The following is a 17,014-nucleotide window of genomic DNA, read 5'->3' on the forward strand; positions in this document are numbered from 1 at the left end:
GAAGACCTCATACTCTCCTACATGCAGATTCATTTCATGAAAATTACAAGCTATTCTTTGTTCATTTCTTCAATTTTGCACGGTTTAATGACGTTCTTCATGTTTCCTATATGATCTGCTTTATTGAAATTCAGGGAAATGAATGACAGTGGATGTCCCTGGATCCCTGGAAGTGTCCAAGGTCAGGTTGGACAGGGCTTGGAGCAACCTGGGCTAGTGGAAGGTGTCCCTGCCCATGGCAGGGGGTGGCACTGGGTGATATTAAAGGTCCCTTCCCACCCAAACCATTCCATGACTATAAAAAAAAGGAAATGGGGGTAGGACACACACACCAGAAGAGTATAAAACCAAGGGGAACATTTCTGTGACAGAATATTTACTGGCTGATGTCACTGCCTGTCCCCTGAAGAGAAAACAATAAGGCTTTTCAAATCCACACTGGAAGTCATTTAGGATTATAAAATGACACACTAATCCTCTTAATCTGATTTTTGAAGCTGTGCTGTAATGCCCTTTTTCTGGGGGGGGGAAACCTCTGCAGTATTAAGTTTTACTACAGCAGAAGGGTCACTTTAAAGGCTGCAGTAGAGCAGGTTTTACCCTGGAGCTTGCAGAAACAGTTTCTAATCGATTTTCTAGTCCAAGTATCCAGCACATGGGTGGCAAAGTTGCCTCCCAAAAAAACATGCTACTATGTCTAACAGTTTCCAAAAAACGAGCAGATTTAACCTGAGAAACTGGTAAGAGATGGAAACACTTCTAAGAAAGCCCAGGAATGTTTCTGAACTACATAAAAAGTAGTAGCTAAAAAAGTATTGGTACCTGATCCTTGAGCAGTGAAATTTGAGCGCTCTGGGCTCCTGAGAAAGTTCTCTACTTAAAATATTGATAAAAACATAACCTTTCATAAAGCTGTGTCTCTATTATATTCCTTAATTTAATTTACTTAAACACTGGTAAATAAATCTTGCTCTGCTTTTTTCAATGTGCTTGGTAGATTCATACTTCCAGGGCACACACTTATTTTCTAAACTTGGTGGTGCTTCTTATCAGCCTTTCCATCACTCAAAACTTATAGCTGTGAATATTTAAATAATCAGCTGTGAATATCTAAATAAACATTTACCTTTAACACACCTGTTATCCACAGAGAGTAACATTAACAGAAAACTTTATGAACACTTGAACTTCTCTGTTGTTTAATTTTTTGAGGGTTTTGTTTGGTTGATGTGTTTTCTTTTTTACCAGAGAACACAACACCCTAACACTGGAGAGGCACCTCTGTGCTGGGATATTGTTTCTAAGTGGAATGAGTAAGATTTTGGCTCATTCACTCCCCCAGGTGCTCTGAGCTATTTGATAAGTAACAGAATGTTAAACATTTAAAACTTTAAAGCCTGAAGACAGACTTGGGAAATATAAAAGCAAGTTTCCAGCAGGGTTTATTTTACACTCTCTGCTTCATCACAGTTCATGTTTTAGTAAGAATGGTTCTTTTTTATTTTGCCAGTATAAGCTTTCACCCCAAGCCTGTTAAAATTTCATTCTTCCTGTTCCTGCCTCCCAAAATCTGCAGAATTCCCCCCTCTGTCACTGCACAACCTCCAGCAGGCAGAAAAGGAAAGCTCTGCTCTTGAGGATCACAGGATCCCAGAATAGCTGGGGTGGGAAAGGACCTCTGGAGATCCAACCCTCTGCCAAGGCACAGGCACCTGGAGCAGGTGACACAGGAACACACCCAGGGGGGTTTGGGATGTCTCCAGAGAGGGAGACTCCACACCCTCCTTGGGCAGCTGTTCCAGTGCTCTGCCACCTCCCAAGGAAAGCAGCTCTTCCTCATGCTGAGGTGGAACTTTTTGTGTTTTAGTGCTCCTTGTCCTGACCACTGGAAAAAGTCTGGCACCATCTTCTTGGCACCCACCCTGGAGATATTTGTATGGATTGGTAAGTAAGACTCTTGCTCACTATGCAAACCTGCTCTTTCTTCCAGCATCCTCTGATCTTTCCTGATGTCCACCTGCCTGGCTCTGTGGTGAAAACAGGGAAGTGGAACAGCAGTGGCATTCTTTAAGATCAAAAGAAAACCATTCTGCATTCAGAGTCCTTGTATCTCCACCAACACATCCATCTGCACCTCAGGGGGTAGGGAGGCCCTGGCCCAGGTTGCCCAGAGAAGTTGTGGCTGCCCCTGGATCCCTGGAAGTGTCCAAGGCCAGGTTGGATGTGCCTTGGAGCAACCTGGGCTAGTGGAAGGTGTCCCTGCCCATGGCTTGGGCTGGAACCGGATGATCTTTAAAGTCCCTCCCAACCCAAACCATTTCACACTTCTTGACAGGAATCCCCAAGATCATGCAATGGGAAAAAGTGAACTTTTCCCATGTAGCAATGTGCAAATTAATCCTTCCACATGCACAGTACCTGGCAAAGAATGGCCTCTCCTCCACTGTCTCCGTGAGTCAGATGAACAATAACCGGGTCTTTCTCAGCATTATTTAACCGACACAACGTCTTCACTTTGTCAGTGTCTTCCTTCCTTCCTTCCTCAAAAACACAGCCACTGACCACGAGATCCAGCTTCATTTCAGGGCTGTCCTTTTTAGAGACCACCAGCTCGTGGACAGTCCTCCTCAGCTTGTTTTTCCGCTTTATCCGAACGTTGCCAAAAGCGAAGGACGAAGAAAGCCCGAGAATCTTCCCGCCTTTAGATAAAAATTTCATGAACTGCTTGTGGTTCCCCTCAGAAATAGGCTCCTCCGTGGCAATGACCAGCAGCAGGGAGTTGTCAATCCAGGGATCTCTCAGCACTTGCTCCTGGTGCAGCTGGTAGATGGTGTAGCTCTCGGCATCGACGCATTCCCGAAGGATTGATCTGACCTGCTCAAATTTCCCTTTGGCCCTTTCAGAGCCAAGGTAAATCAACACATTCGGGGGCTTCCCAGCAAGGTTCATCCTCTTTATCCCTTTTTCTAGACAGTCATCCTTCTCCTCTTCCAGCTTGCTGCTGGAATCATCAGGAAGCTCTGGAATGTTTTCTGCAGAGGCAAATTTAACTGATTCAATGGTGCTGTTTTCCAGTTGCAGGCACTCGTGGCAGCTGGAAAGATGCAAGTGGTGATGTTCTCCAGACAGATTGTTGGGCTCATCCTCGTGATCACCTTCCTCCTCTGGCTTGGATTTCTCCTCTTCACTTTGTCCTCCCAATCCTGATTTAACAGCAGTCCCAGCAGGAGTTACTTCATCCATTTGTGTGCTTTGCTCTTTCACGGGTGGTGCCTCCTGTGCCAACTCCTTCAGAGCAGATTCCTGTAAATGGACAGCTGGGAAAGGTAAAGGATACAAAAACAGGGGTTAGAAAAAGAGTATTAAAAGAGCTGTTATAAATATTACTAACAGAGCAGGATTTCATTGAATTTCAGCACAAATCACCTATAACAGCATAAATTTCACTTGTTTGACACCAAATCCTATGTCCCCCCTCAAGAAGAAAATAAATTTTGACTTACAACACAAGTCTAATGGCTCTTTGTTTCAGAGGACAAAATGAAGCAAATGAAACACCTTGGGAAAAGTACTGATCTTTTAAGGAGAGCAGGGTGGAAAATCACTTCCTGCTCTTTTGAAACAGTTTTGAAATAAACTATTTTGAAATAAGCTAATAAAGTGATGATGTTGGGCAAGACTGAGATATTGAACATTGCTGAAGGCTGCAGATAAAGGTTTGGCACAAGCAAAGGGAGTAAAAAAAGAACTGAACTGCTTTCAGGCTGCAGAAAGGGGGAGAGAACCAACCACCAGCAAGATCTGGGAGCTAAGAATCCAAGGAAGTAAGAAGCAAATACGAAGAATTGTTAAACCTTTTCTCCCCCTGAAAACAACAGAATGGCAAAGATAAACAATTTATAGCAAACACAAGTAAGAAAAAAGGAGCAAAGGTGATTATTGTCAGCATGAAACTTGCAGAGCCAACTAATTACGAAAGAGGAGAGAAAAATATTCTTCAGAAGGGAGGGTTTTTTCAGCTGCTGAGCCACGAAAATATTTCAAGTTTTAGTCTGAAAAAATGTACTGCATCCTTTTCCACTCATACAAGACCAAATAAACTTACTGTGCTTTTAATTTGATGAGAAATTCACTTAACAAAGTTTTGTTACAATACACCAGATGTAAGTTCAATCCCTTTCTTCACTTAACAACACTTGCATTCCCTTGAAACTATATCCCCTTTGGAGCAGAAGCTTGAAGTAAGGTTGTTTGATATCCCAAGAGAATTTCCCAGCTCCCAGCTTACATGTTATTCCATCACCAGCCCCCACCAGCCCCATTCTCCTGGATCGACATTTTTAAAAAAAAAAAACAAAACCAAACCAACCAACCAACCAACCAAAAAAAAACAAACCAAAAAAAAAAAAGCCACACAAAAAAATCCCCCCAAAAAAACCCCCAAAAAAACAAAACAAAAAAATAGAAAAGCAAGCCAAAAAAAAAAAAAAAAAAAAAAGCCAAATGGTTCTCGACCCACATTTAGCTTTTAATACACTTCTATTTCAAATATGAAAAAGAAGAGAACATCTGCCTCAAAATTTCTGGGTTTGTTTTTTGGGTGGGTTTTTTTTTTTCAAACACATTTGTTAATGTAACAGCCAAGATTTACAGAAACAATATTTTTTAACTTCTCCTTTGTGACAGTCACACAATCACGTATTTGCAAATGGTTAAACACCACCTTGGCTACTTGGAGATCTCATCATACTCAGGTTAATTATTGGTAGCAGCTTATGAGGCTTTAAACAAAGAGGAGGAGGTTATTCCAAAAATCTTCAGATCCACTTTGCTGTTATTTCTCTTATTGCTTTTGTAAAACATTCTGTAAAGAGGGAAGGTGTTCAGTTTTACAAGGATCTCTATATTTGACAATATTCAGTATAAAATGGTGGCAATTCTTCCCTGTGAGGGTGGTGAGGCCCTGGCACAGGTTGCCCAGAGAAGCTGTGGCTGCCCCTGGATCCCTGGAAGTGTCCAAGGCCAGGTTGGACAGGGCTTGGAGCAACCTGGGCTGGTGGAAGGTGTCCCTGCCCAAGGTAGGAGGTTGGAACTGGGTGATCTTTAAGGTCCCTTCCAACCCAAACCATCCTGTGAAAACACAGTCGAGCTACAGAGTCATCAACTGCCTCAAGAACACACTGAGCCAAAATAAAATGCAAGTTTTTATAAGTAGGTATAAAGACTACATGCAAAATCCTAAAACAACCACGAAACAAACCTGTTCTTTTAAAAACCATCATGAAATACTTACAAACAATCTTGTGTGGCACCATTCCATTATCCATTTGAAGCCTGTCTTCCAAGAACGCTATTCCAAGGCTACTGAAATTATCTACACTTGCTTCAGCAATTAACTTAAAAGGTTCACCAGGTTTATAGGCCAATGGTGAACAATAGTCTGACCACTTCACGACCTAGAATAAAGCAGAGGAACCTTTTTCAGTTTGAAAAGGTTACAGAAAAACATCCAAATATCAGCAATATTATGAGTTTTCAAGGTGAACTGTTCAAGATTCGAATACAACCCAAAGAACCTGCTGAGGAAGGGTCATTTATGCAGCAAAACCTGCTACAAGATTCAGCCCTGACAGGAGAAAACAACAGCAACATCCACACCAAGTATTCATAGCAAATTGGGAGTACAAATAAATCATTCCCCAAGCCCAAGGCTATGAAAGTTTCGAGTAACACAGAAAATTCCAGCAGAGCATTAATCACATTCTATGAAAAAAAAAATTCTATTTGTATTTATTTCCTTCAGCACAAATTCTAAAGGAGAATGCTGATTAAAAGGACAAAAGCGAACTGCGAGGGTTTAATCAAAGTACACAGTGATTATTAGAAGTATTAACTAAACCCTGAGGGTTCAAGCCACTTATCTACAGCAAAAATCCCTTTCTCCAGGAAATAAACATTATGCAACTGGGATACACACTCAGATACACAAACCAATTGTTCTGTGAAAGTGTTTTTAGAGACAATGAAGCACCACCTGTTTTCATGACCTAAAAAAAATTAGCCTTTGCCACATAATATATTCCAATTACTGGGAGACAAAAGTGCAACTCCAGAACTTTGACACTGCCAACTCCAAACCACTTCCATGAAGTTCACCTTTTTGTCATCACACAGAAGATGTAACACACTGATTAAAGAGGAAAAACACTTAATTTGAATGCACAAAATGAGGGTGAGCTCTTGGGTATTTTACTTGTCAGTATGTGATTATCAGTTAAATTTACCTTTTCACCAACTGCAGTGAAGTGGTTTGCACAATATTCAAAAGAATCCAGCTCCAACTTTTGCCTTTGGAGTATATCCCAAGGGAACAAGAAGAAAGAAGGAACTGAGAGTTCATCCAATCTAAATGGCTGTGTCTCCTTTCCAAGTCATTCTCAAAGCCAGTCTCTGACTGGCACAACCCAGGTGAGACCATTCAGTCGTGGAATCATGGAATGGTTCAGGTGGGAAGGGACCTTGAAGATCATCCAGTCCCATCCCCTGCCATGGGCAGGGACAGTTTTCCCTATCCCACATTGCTCCAAGCCCCATCCAACCTGGCCTTGGACACTTCCAGGGATCCAGGGGCAGCCACAACTTCTCTGGGCAACCTGGGCCAGGGCCTCCCCACCCTCATAACCAGGAATTTCTTCCTAATATCCCATCTAATCCTACTCTCTGGCAGCTTGAAGCCATTCCCCCTTGTCCTGTCACTCCAGCCCTTGGAAATAGTCTCTCTCCATCTTTTCTGGAGCTCCTTCAGGTCCTTCAAGGCCAAAATCAGGTCACCCCAAAGCTTCTCTTCTCCAGGCTGAACAATCCCAGCTCTCCCAGCCTTTCCTCCCAGTAGAGCTGCTCCAGCCCTGGGATCCTCTTGGTGCCTCCTCTGGACTCTCTCCAGCAGCTCCATGTCCTTGCTGTGCTGGAGATCCCAGAGCTGGATGTAGCAGGTGGGGGTCTCAATCCATACTCATATTGATGGCCTTTGGGTATCTAACAAGAAAACTGGCTGGGTACCATCTGGTACATTACTTATCCTGATCCTTAGTGAAAAAATCCCATTTCCAAAAGGGAAAGGAGAGCAGTGTGTGGGTGTTTATCACAAGCCCAGCCTGCATGTTTTTAAGTTCTGGGTCAAACTTCAGCTCTTTGACACAAGAGCAAGTCACAAGTTCAAGCCAGAACACACAGTTGGTGAGAACCAGCCCTCAAATCCATGGCAGATGGGTCCTGAACTCCTGGGAATAACAATCACTCACTCCAATGGCGAGCTTCCACCTTCAGGACTTTCTGAAAGCTCATCAGCACAACTGTACCACAAAGCAGTGCCAGCCCTGGAGTTACAGGGTATATTTTGGAACAAAACGTCCTCCTGGAAAGCAGCTACACCAGATCACGATCCACTGGAATCCCTGGAGTCAGAGCCAGTCAGACCTCACCCCACTGTCACTGGGGATGTGTGTGACCAAGTCTGTTTAATATCTTTATTGATGATTTAGATGAGGGGATTGAGTCCATCATCAGCAAATTTGCAGATGACACCAAGCTGGGGGGCAGTGTGGATCAGCTGGAAGGCAGGAGGGCTCTGCAGAGGGACCTGGACAGGCTGGAGAGTTGGGCTGATTCCAATGGATGAGGTTCCACCAGGCCAAGGGCCGGGTCCTGCTCTTTGGCCACAACAACCCCATACAGTGCTACAGGCTGGGACAGAGTGGCTGGAGAGCAGCCAGGCAGGAAGGGACCTGGGAGTGGGGATGGACAGGAAGCTGAACAGGAGCCAGAGTGTGCCCAGGTGGCCAAGAAGGCCAATGGATCCTGGCCTGGATCAGGAACAGTGTGGTCAACAGGTCCAAGGAAGTGATTCTTCCCCTGGACTCAGCGCTGGTGAGGCCACCCCTGGAGTGCTGTGTCCAGTTCTGGGCCCTCAGTTCAGGAAGGACATGGAGGGGCTGGAGCAGGTCCAGAGGAGAGCAACGAGGCTGGGGAAGGGACTGGAGCACAAGTGCTGTGAGGAGAGGCTGAGGGAGCTGGGGCTGTTCAGCCTGGAGAAGAGGAGGCTCAGGGGAGACCTCCTCACTCTCTACAACTCCCTGACAGGAGGGGGGAGCCAGGTGGGGGTTGGTCTCTTTTCCCAGGCAACCATCAGCAAGACAAGAGGGCTGGGTCTTCAGCTGTGCCAGGGGAGGTTTAGGTTGGAGATTAGAAAGAATTCCTTTCCAGAGAGGGTGCTCAGCCATTGGAATGGGCTGCCCAGGGAAGTGGTGGATTCTCCATCCCTGGAGGTGTTTAAGGACAGACTGGATGTGGCATCAGTGCCATGGGCTGGGAAGCACAGCGGGGTTGGATCAAGGGTTGGACTTGATGATCTCGGAGATCCCTTCCAACCCAGCTGATTCTGTGATTCTGTGATTCTAAGTCAGCCAGAACTGCCCCAACCAACTGCCTGGAGTAATGACCTGGACAACACTTCCCAGAGGGAAAGGATTCCCAGCTGGGGTTAATTTATTGGTACAACATCCACAGCTGGGAAAGGAAGTCTCCAGTTGTAATCCCAAGGTGGAAAACTCTGAGGGCCTGCTGCTAATGTGGGAATTCACAATGACAAGTGACAAACATTTATGATGCAGGACACAGACTTCCTTCTCCATTTTCCTCAGGATATAACTCTGGGCTACTGTGGTGGAGAAACTCAGATAATATTTAGATATCCTTTCTTACCCAGAGAACAGGCACAAGCAGGTGACACCCACAGGTCACCTGGAAAGTATGAGGAAAACACACTGATGCTCTTGGGCTTTTTTTCATGGCACCAAGTGAAATATCAGATCTAAAATGTAGTTATTGCTGTGTAGTGCAAATAAAGTGAACACACAGAAGTGCCTCACAAAGCAAAGCCTTTTTAAAGGGATATTTGGAAGAAATTCTTTACTGTGAGGGTGGTGAGGACCTGGCACACCAAAACATATGACTTGTAATCCTTGATAAGGCAACGATCCATTTTCTTCACAGCAGAACAAAAATCCTCAGGGAATATTTTTTTAATTATTTTTTCTTGTTATGTTTTCTGAGTCCACCTCATTTTCAATAAAAAACAGTCACAGATCCCTGATAGCCCTACAAGGAATGTCTTTTCTGGCTAGAAATTCTCCCAGGTCACAGGAGCAGCATTCCCTGGCTCTGGTGACATCTGGCTGCCAGAGGTACCAGAATTAAGAGCACTTCACTACAAGTGACATGGACATAGAAGAATAATAAACAAAATACAACAGCAGTCCTTTTCCTCTTCAGTTTTGGTCTTGTGCCTGAACTATCCCTTTTGAGCTTTGTAAATCAAATGAATTATTAATGGCCACATAAGAATGCAAATATTTTCCATCCTAAAGAAAACGCAAACGAAAGCAAGAAGATTAAAAAAATACTCTGCTCAACAATAAAGCCCCAAAGAAGAAATAATTAGAGCTTCGATGCAGATGTTTTTGTGGATCTTTCTGCTATAAAAAAGTACCCAAAAAAAAATTAAAAATTGTGTCTGAATTGAGCCAGCACTGTTCCCAACCTGCCCTCCTATTCCTGCACTCAGGTTAGACAAGTCTATTTACCAACCCCTCTGCTCTCAGTGTTCACCCCAGCAGAGGATTGCTGGAATATCTCCTGGAATAAGTGACCTGGAAAACACGTGATCCTCACCCAGGGAAGCAGACAGGCCACAAGCACCTGTGTGTGTGGCTGTAACTCCAAGCAGGAGCCTGAAACCTGATGCCAGGAAACAAGGATGACAGATGGGCCCTTTAGGGTGCTGAGCAGTTCGGGACAACACCTGATCCATGGCCCTGGGTGGTGATCCCAGCTTGTGGCAGAGCCTGTTCCATGGAAGAGCTCTGGAACCCCAGCAAACAGAGCAGATGTTTTGCTGCTGCCTACCCAAAGATATCCCAGCTTGCACATCTTCCCATTCCTGTTCTTTCCTGGAGGCAATGAGGTCCATTCTGTTCTCTCCAGTACCTAAAGGGGACTTAAAAGAAGCAGGAGAGGGACTTTCCACAAGGGCCTGGAGTAACAGGAAAAAGGGGAATGGCCTTAAGCTAAAAGAGGGCAGGGTTAGATGGGATATTGGGAAGAAATTCTTCCCTGTGAGAGTGGGGAGGCCCTGGTACAGGTTGCCCAGAGAAGCTGTGGCTACCCCTGGATCCCTGGAAGTGTCCAAGGCCAGGCTGGATGGGGCTTGGAGCAACCTGGGCCAGTGGAAGGTGTCCCTGCCCATGGCAGGGGGTCAGAATGAGATGATCTTTAAGGTCCCTTCCAACCCAAACCATCCTGTGATTCTGTGACTCTCTTCACCAAGGAAAGCACAGAGCACACACAGCACACACAGGGTGGTTTGGGTGGGAAGGGAACTTAAAGATCACCCAGTTCCAACTCCTGCCATGGGCAGGACACCTTCTACTAGACCAGGTTGCTCCAAGCCCCATCCAACCTGGCCTTGGACACTTCCAGGGATCCAGGGGCAGCCACAGCTTCTCTGGGCAACCTGGGCCAGGGCCTCCCCACCCTCACAGCCAAGAATTTCTTCCTAAAATCCCATCTATCCCTGCCCTCTGGCAGTTTGAAGCCATTTCCCCTTGTCCTGTCCCTCCATCCCTTGTGCCCAGTCCCTCTCCAGCTCTCCTGGAGCCCTTTTAGGCACTGGAAAGGTCTCCCTGGAGCCTTCTCTTCTCCAGAGTGAACAATCCCAGCTCTCCCAGCCTGGCTCCAGAGTAGAGGTGCAGTTCCCACCCACAGCCAGAGAAACATGCTCCTAAAAAATCTTATCAAGATATCTGCGGGTCTATTTGAAGCATAAAATAGAACTAAATCATTAACAGTGATAAATCTTAACAAAGAGATTACCTTTTTATTCCTAATAACATCACAACCCACCTGTTCTGCTTTCTATGCAAGAAACAGAAAGAACCACTCACCTCTTTTGAAGAGTCAGGTGCTCCCTGCAAGTCCTCTGCCTGAGCAGAAATGCTTTCTGTCACAAAAGCTATATGTTCTGCATTAAGTAACTTCTCAGGATAAATAAAGGGAGAAATCAGGAGGAAACTCCACCTGTTTAAGTCATCCAGGAACTGAAAGAAGCAGAAAAGTAAGTCTGTTTAGAGAGCAGCTGATTTAAGAATTCGTTTTTAAGTTAAGCCCAGCCTAAATTCAAATGTGAGCCTTCAGCCTTGCATGAAGGGTCATGGCTATTTCACATTCCCCATGAGGGAAAAAAAAAGGGGTAGAGTACTGAACCATTACCCAGGAACACATCAAAACTGAAACTAAAAGTGACAACCCACGTTTTTTAAGCCAATTCACACTCCAGCTTTCAGCTTTACAGGAAGAGTGGGAAAGAGTGGGCCACAAAACCCACTGTGCCATTGGCACTGGGACCCCTGTGGGCCATTTGCCACTGGCAACATTCCTCATCCAACCTGATCCTGCTCTCCCATTCCCACTGCATACTAAATCCTCCTGCATTTGCATCAGAATCCCTCCTTCACCACGTAACTCATAAAATATAAATAACTCATTCAAAATCAATTTGTCCATGAGTTATTCTATCCACTTATCAGGCCACTGGACTAATATTTTCTTCATTAAATTTTAAAAATGGTTCTCTCTCTTGTCCCTCACCGAGGAGCAAATAAAGCTCAAAAAAGCTGGAACCAGCAGACCAGCGAACAGGTTTGAGTTCTCTCCACACCAAATGTTGTTTCAAGTGAGGAAAACGAGATGAAAAATGAAAACCACGTTTTTTGCAAATGGGCAGTGGAAAAGGAAGGTAGGGGTGGCTCATGACAGTGGAAAAAAAATCTCAAACCTTCAGAATAATCTGTTCTTTTAAAATATTACATCGATTTCTAAGCAGATACTGCACTGAGCTTAATTTTCTGACATATTTTAAAAATGGCCAACATTAGAAATACATGTATTTTGCTCTACTACCGTGCTGGAAAGGCACACCTTCAGTCATTTTATGTAGAAAGAGAAGAGAATTTCCCCACAGCACACTGAAAACACGTTCATCCTCCACTCCTCAGATGAAACCCCAGAATATTAAGTCTGTTGGTTGAGTTCACTGCTCCAACCAGACTTTAGTGAGTACAGAAGCTGCAAGAGCAAACACTATTATCTTCCAGGGAAAGGGAACTGAAGTCAGGAAGTTTTATAGTACCTTAAAAACCCCATCTGGCTGAAGATCAAACAAAAAAACCTTTACAGGTTATGATTTATGACTTGCTGGTATCTCAAGCAAATCACTGCTCACAGTCCAGAGTCAGTTCTACCTACTCAGAGAGCAAAGGAGCTTTGCTGGCTGCCCAGAAGCCAAAAAACCATCCAAGTTAACCTTTTATCTGTTCACAGATGATGCAAAGAGCTGCACAGTGATGCTGCCTCTGTCTTTAACTCAAGGTCAGAGCCCTCGTGTGCCACACACCTGCCCCAGGGATTCTCAGAGCGGGAACTGCCAAGAATTTATTTTTAAGAGACAAAAACATATTGAATAACAGCCCTGACTTTATGCCAAACTTCATGCCAAGCTACAGCTCCCCAGAGGGCTTCTCAGCTCCCAATAAACCGAGCAGCTTATAAAATCAGTCTGCATGAACAACATTGCAGACAGAAAAAAATGTGCTTACTGTGCAAGGACTGAGGAGAAGCTGCTTCAGAAACGAGCAGAAGTGGAGCAAAGAACAGCAGAAATCAGTTGAAATACCTTCTACAAAACAATAATAATCCAGGGCAAGCGAGGCAAAACACAGTCAACTTTGTTTTGTTTTTATTGAAATATGAATTGGATATTTAACTTTGCTGTGAGGGATTCTGAGATTGCCAGCATCGCTTTTAAGGATGAAACAATCTGCTCATTAAACAGCAAACAGGTTGGTTTTAAATGGAACAAGCTCCATCAGCCTCTCTGATCCTGTTTTCCCTCGCTGAAAACATTCTCTTTATCCACTGAACTTGTGGAAAGCTTCTCTGCTTCTTAAAGAACCACACTCAGCCAGTGACACGGTTCACAAATCCATCTCAGTAATGCCTGTACCAACTGAAATAATTCCCACCAACACACACATAAACACCAGCAAAGAGCAGAGATCAACAATTCTGGTATTTAGTGACAAATGCAGACAAATCCAACGTTCATTTAAATAATTCAGACTGTTCTGGGCAGTGCCAGGGGAGTTCCACTTCTAAGCCTGAAAGTCAAGCAAGCTTAGTTTCAGTTTTGCTTCCTGCAATTCCAAGTGGAACTGGTTCAGGCACTGGATTTTTCCACTGTCCTGGGCTGCCACAGCCTCCCCCCCACCCTCCTCTCCCACTGCCCATTTGCAGAAAACAAGATTTTCATTTGTCATCTCATTTTCCTCACTTGAAACAACGTTTTGTCTGGGGAGAAGCTGCAAGTTCTCTGTAACCAAAAGCTCAGTTCAGATGCCACGACAGATCCAGCGACGTTTTAAACCTCTGACACAAATCTTGAACCACAAACACAGTTTATATTTTTAGACTAAAGCCTTATATGTGCTCAAAGTGTGTTGCTGATATGGAAGGAGGCTTTTCACAAGGGCCTGGAGTGACAGGACATGGGGAAATGGCCTTAAAGTGAAAGAGAGTGGGGTTGGATTAGATATTAGGAAGCAATTCTTCCCTGTGATGGTGGTGAGGGGCTGGGATAGAATTCCCAGAGAAGCTGTGGCTGCCCCTGGATCCCTGGAAGTGTCCAAGGCCAGGCTGGATGGAGCTCTGAGCAACCTGGGCTAGTGGAAGATGTCCCTGCCCATGGCAGGGGGTGGAATGGGATGATATTTAAGGTCCCTTCCAACCCAAACCATCCTGTGACTCTTTAAAATACCATCAAGCTCTGCCAGCCAAGCTCTTCTATAACCACAGCTGTCCTTACAAAGCTGCACCTAATACACACACACACACATATATAGACATATATATAGACATATATACATACACACACATATATAGACATATATACATACACACACATATTTTTATATATATATATACAGACACATTTTTATATATGTTATATATTTTATATGTATATACAGACATATATACATACACACACATATTTATATATATATACACACACATTTTTATATATGTTATATATATGTATATACACACATATATATACATATATACATACATACACACACAAATATTTATATATATATATACACACGTTTTTATATATGTAATATATATTTTATGTATATACACACATATATATACGTATATACATACATACACACATATTTATATATGTTATATATATTATATGTACATACACACATACATATACATATATACATACATACACACACATATTTATACATATATGTACACACATTTTTATATATGTTATATATTTTATATATATATACACACATATATATACGTATATACATACACATGCACAGCACATACAGCACCCCTCAGCCCACACCCCAGCTCAACAACCTCTAGCGAGCAGCGAGCAGAGGTAACTCCACCTGCACTAACACTCCCTGCGGCACCGCCTGGCTCTCCCTTCATCCACCCCCTGGGCTGCGACAGCACGGGAGACGCTCCAGGCGTTATTCCCCGCGATCCCAAACCCCTAAAGATAAAACCACGGCACCGCTGTCGCAGCCGCTGCTCCCCGGGGGGGCGCGGATGCGCATCCCCGTTGCCGTGGCAACGCGGGGACGCGCCGCATCCCCGTCACCGCGGTAACGCACCCCCTAAACCCCCCTCGGCGCGCCTCCCCGCGGCTTTATACCTGCGCCTCGCCGGTGAAGAACACCTTCCCGCCGACCCTGAGGCAGACGCGCTCCTCGGGGTGCGGCTGCCGGGCGCAGAAGGTGAAGGAGCAGCGGGAGCGGTGCAGGCTCCGCACGGTGCCGCGGACGAGCGCGGCCGCGCGCGGCCCCCGGCGCGCCCACAGGTACAGGTAGCACAGCGTGATCAGCATGGCGGGCGCGCGCGCCCCCCCGCCCCGCCCCGCGCCGGGCCGCGGCCAATCGCAGAGCGGGGCGTCAGCCGGGCGGGCTCGGTCCGGAGCTCTGATTGGCTGCCGGCGCCTGGCGCGCGGGGCGCCCCGCCCCGCCTTTCGTGCCGTCGCCCCGCCCCCTCGTCGGCGCTCAGTCGTGAGGCGGCGGTGCCGCGCTTCGCTTTGGAGGGTTTCCTTTCGCTTCGGAGGGTTTCCTTTCGCTTCGGAGGGTTTCCCGTCGGTGCGCGGTTGTGTTGTGAAAGGACGTGTAAAATTAATAAAAGCCGTCAAAAATCATTAAACGTGGCTTGGGGCGTTGTGTTTGCGCCGGGATAGTTGGTCCCCGTGCTCTGGAGGAGGAAGAGGAGGGAGGAGTAAGTGATGAACTCTCGCCCCGAGCGCCGCGATCCGGCGCCTCAGGGAATGGCGGAATGGTTTGGGTTGGAAGGGACCTTAAAGCTCATCCAGTTCCAACCCCTTGCCATGGGCAGGGACACCTTCCCCTGGCCCAGGTTGCTCCAAGCCCCGTCCAGCCTGGCCTTGGACACTTCAGGGATCCAGGGGCAGCCACAGCTTCTCTGGGCAACATGTGCCAGGGCCTCCTCACCCTCACAGCCGAGAATTTATTCCCAACATCCAATCTAACCTCGCCTTCCTTCAGCTTAAGGCCATTCCACCTTGTCCTGACACTACCTTTCCCTTGTCCAAAGTCCCTCTCCAGCTCTCTTGTAGCTCCCTTTAGGCACTGGAAGGGGCTCTGAGGTCTTCCCAAAGCTTCTCTTCTCCAGGCTGAACAATCCCAGCTCTCCCAGCCTTTCCTCCCAGCAGAGCTGCTCCAGCCCTGGGATCCTCTTGGTGCCTCCTCTGGACTCTCTCCAGCAGCTCCATGTCCTTGCTGTGCTGTTCCCCAGGGCTGGAGCAGCTCTGCAGGGGGGTCTCCCCTGAGGGGCAGAGGGGCACAATCACCTCCCTTACCTGCTGGTTACTCCTCTTTTAATGCAGCCCCAGATAAATCCTGCAGCTTCTGCTCTCCAAAGCATAGAATCACAGAATCACAGAATCACAGAATTGTTTGGTTTGGAAGGGACCTCATTCCAGCCCCCTGCCATGGACAGGGATACCTTCCACTAGCCCAGGTTGCTCAGAGCTCCATCCAGCCTGGCTTTGGACACTTCCAGGGATGGGACATAATTTTTTTTCCACTGTGCATGGCAGAAACAGATGACAATATCATTTGGAGGGTCAAATAGTTTAAGTTCTTTTCTACTTCAAGCTTAAAAAATTCCAGCCTAGTGCTGCTGCCACATCCTTTACTACAGAGAGAGGAACAAGGTCTCCAGTGGTCCTAACCTGGACCTAACATCAGACACTGCTCCTTTGTGTGACTTTATCTCATGCAGGAAGGCAAAATACTTACCTTGGGCACATCAAAGGAAAGAAAACAAACAAAGTATACAACCTGCAAAGAAAGCTCTCAACTTAGGAATTCACTTTCTCCCTTTTAGTTCAACAGCACATGCACTGCTGACCCTCAGAGAGCACCACAAAGGCACAACTGTTTGTGTAACCTTTGCACGAGGAGGAACTTGCTTTGCTTTATCCCGTGTTGGGATTGAATGCAGTTCACTACAGTTTTTCAGGTTCCCTTACCCTGGAAAAGCTCATGAGTAAATGAGAAAACTGAATCAAAACTTCATCTTGCAAGGGAATCTAAAGCAGAACAGTATACAGGCAAAAAACAACCCAATTTTAAGACAAGTTTTGACATATGTTGGCGCATAATTAATTTGGAGTCATTATGTTGTTGTAGGTTTTTTAGTTTTTATTATGGTGTAGCTTAGACTTAATCATGACAAGCTTTGATTAAAGGGTTAAGAATTTTAGACTGGAAATCAGATGATGATGATGATGATGATGATGATGATGATGATGATGATGATGATGATGATG

At 45.5% G+C, this 17,014-nt stretch overlaps 1 protein-coding gene across 2 annotated transcripts in view; it reads right to left on the minus strand.

The window, feature by feature from the left end:
• HLCS (holocarboxylase synthetase) overlaps positions 1-15,046 on the minus strand; it is a 113,313-nt gene extending 98,267 nt beyond the window's left edge. The window contains exons 1-4 of one of the 2 annotated variants that reach the window (XM_027634770.1): positions 14,855-15,046; positions 11,001-11,153; positions 5,294-5,456; positions 2,419-3,317 (exon numbers count right to left, since the gene is read on the minus strand). In XM_027634770.1, coding sequence (XP_027490571.1) covers positions 2,419-3,317; positions 5,294-5,456; positions 11,001-11,153; positions 14,855-15,046 — 1,407 coding nt within the window. Of the gene's footprint in view, positions 1-2,418; positions 3,318-5,293; positions 5,457-11,000; positions 11,154-14,595; positions 14,644-14,854 lie in introns of those variants that run through there. The other variant, XM_027634777.1, reaches the window with a different exon arrangement.
• Between the last annotated feature and the right edge of the window lie 1,968 nt (positions 15,047-17,014).

Source organism: Corapipo altera, unplaced genomic scaffold, assembly GCF_003945725.1.
Source record: "Corapipo altera isolate COAL_440 unplaced genomic scaffold, ASM394572v1 0, whole genome shotgun sequence".
Taxonomy (NCBI): Eukaryota; Metazoa; Chordata; class Aves; order Passeriformes; family Pipridae; genus Corapipo; species Corapipo altera.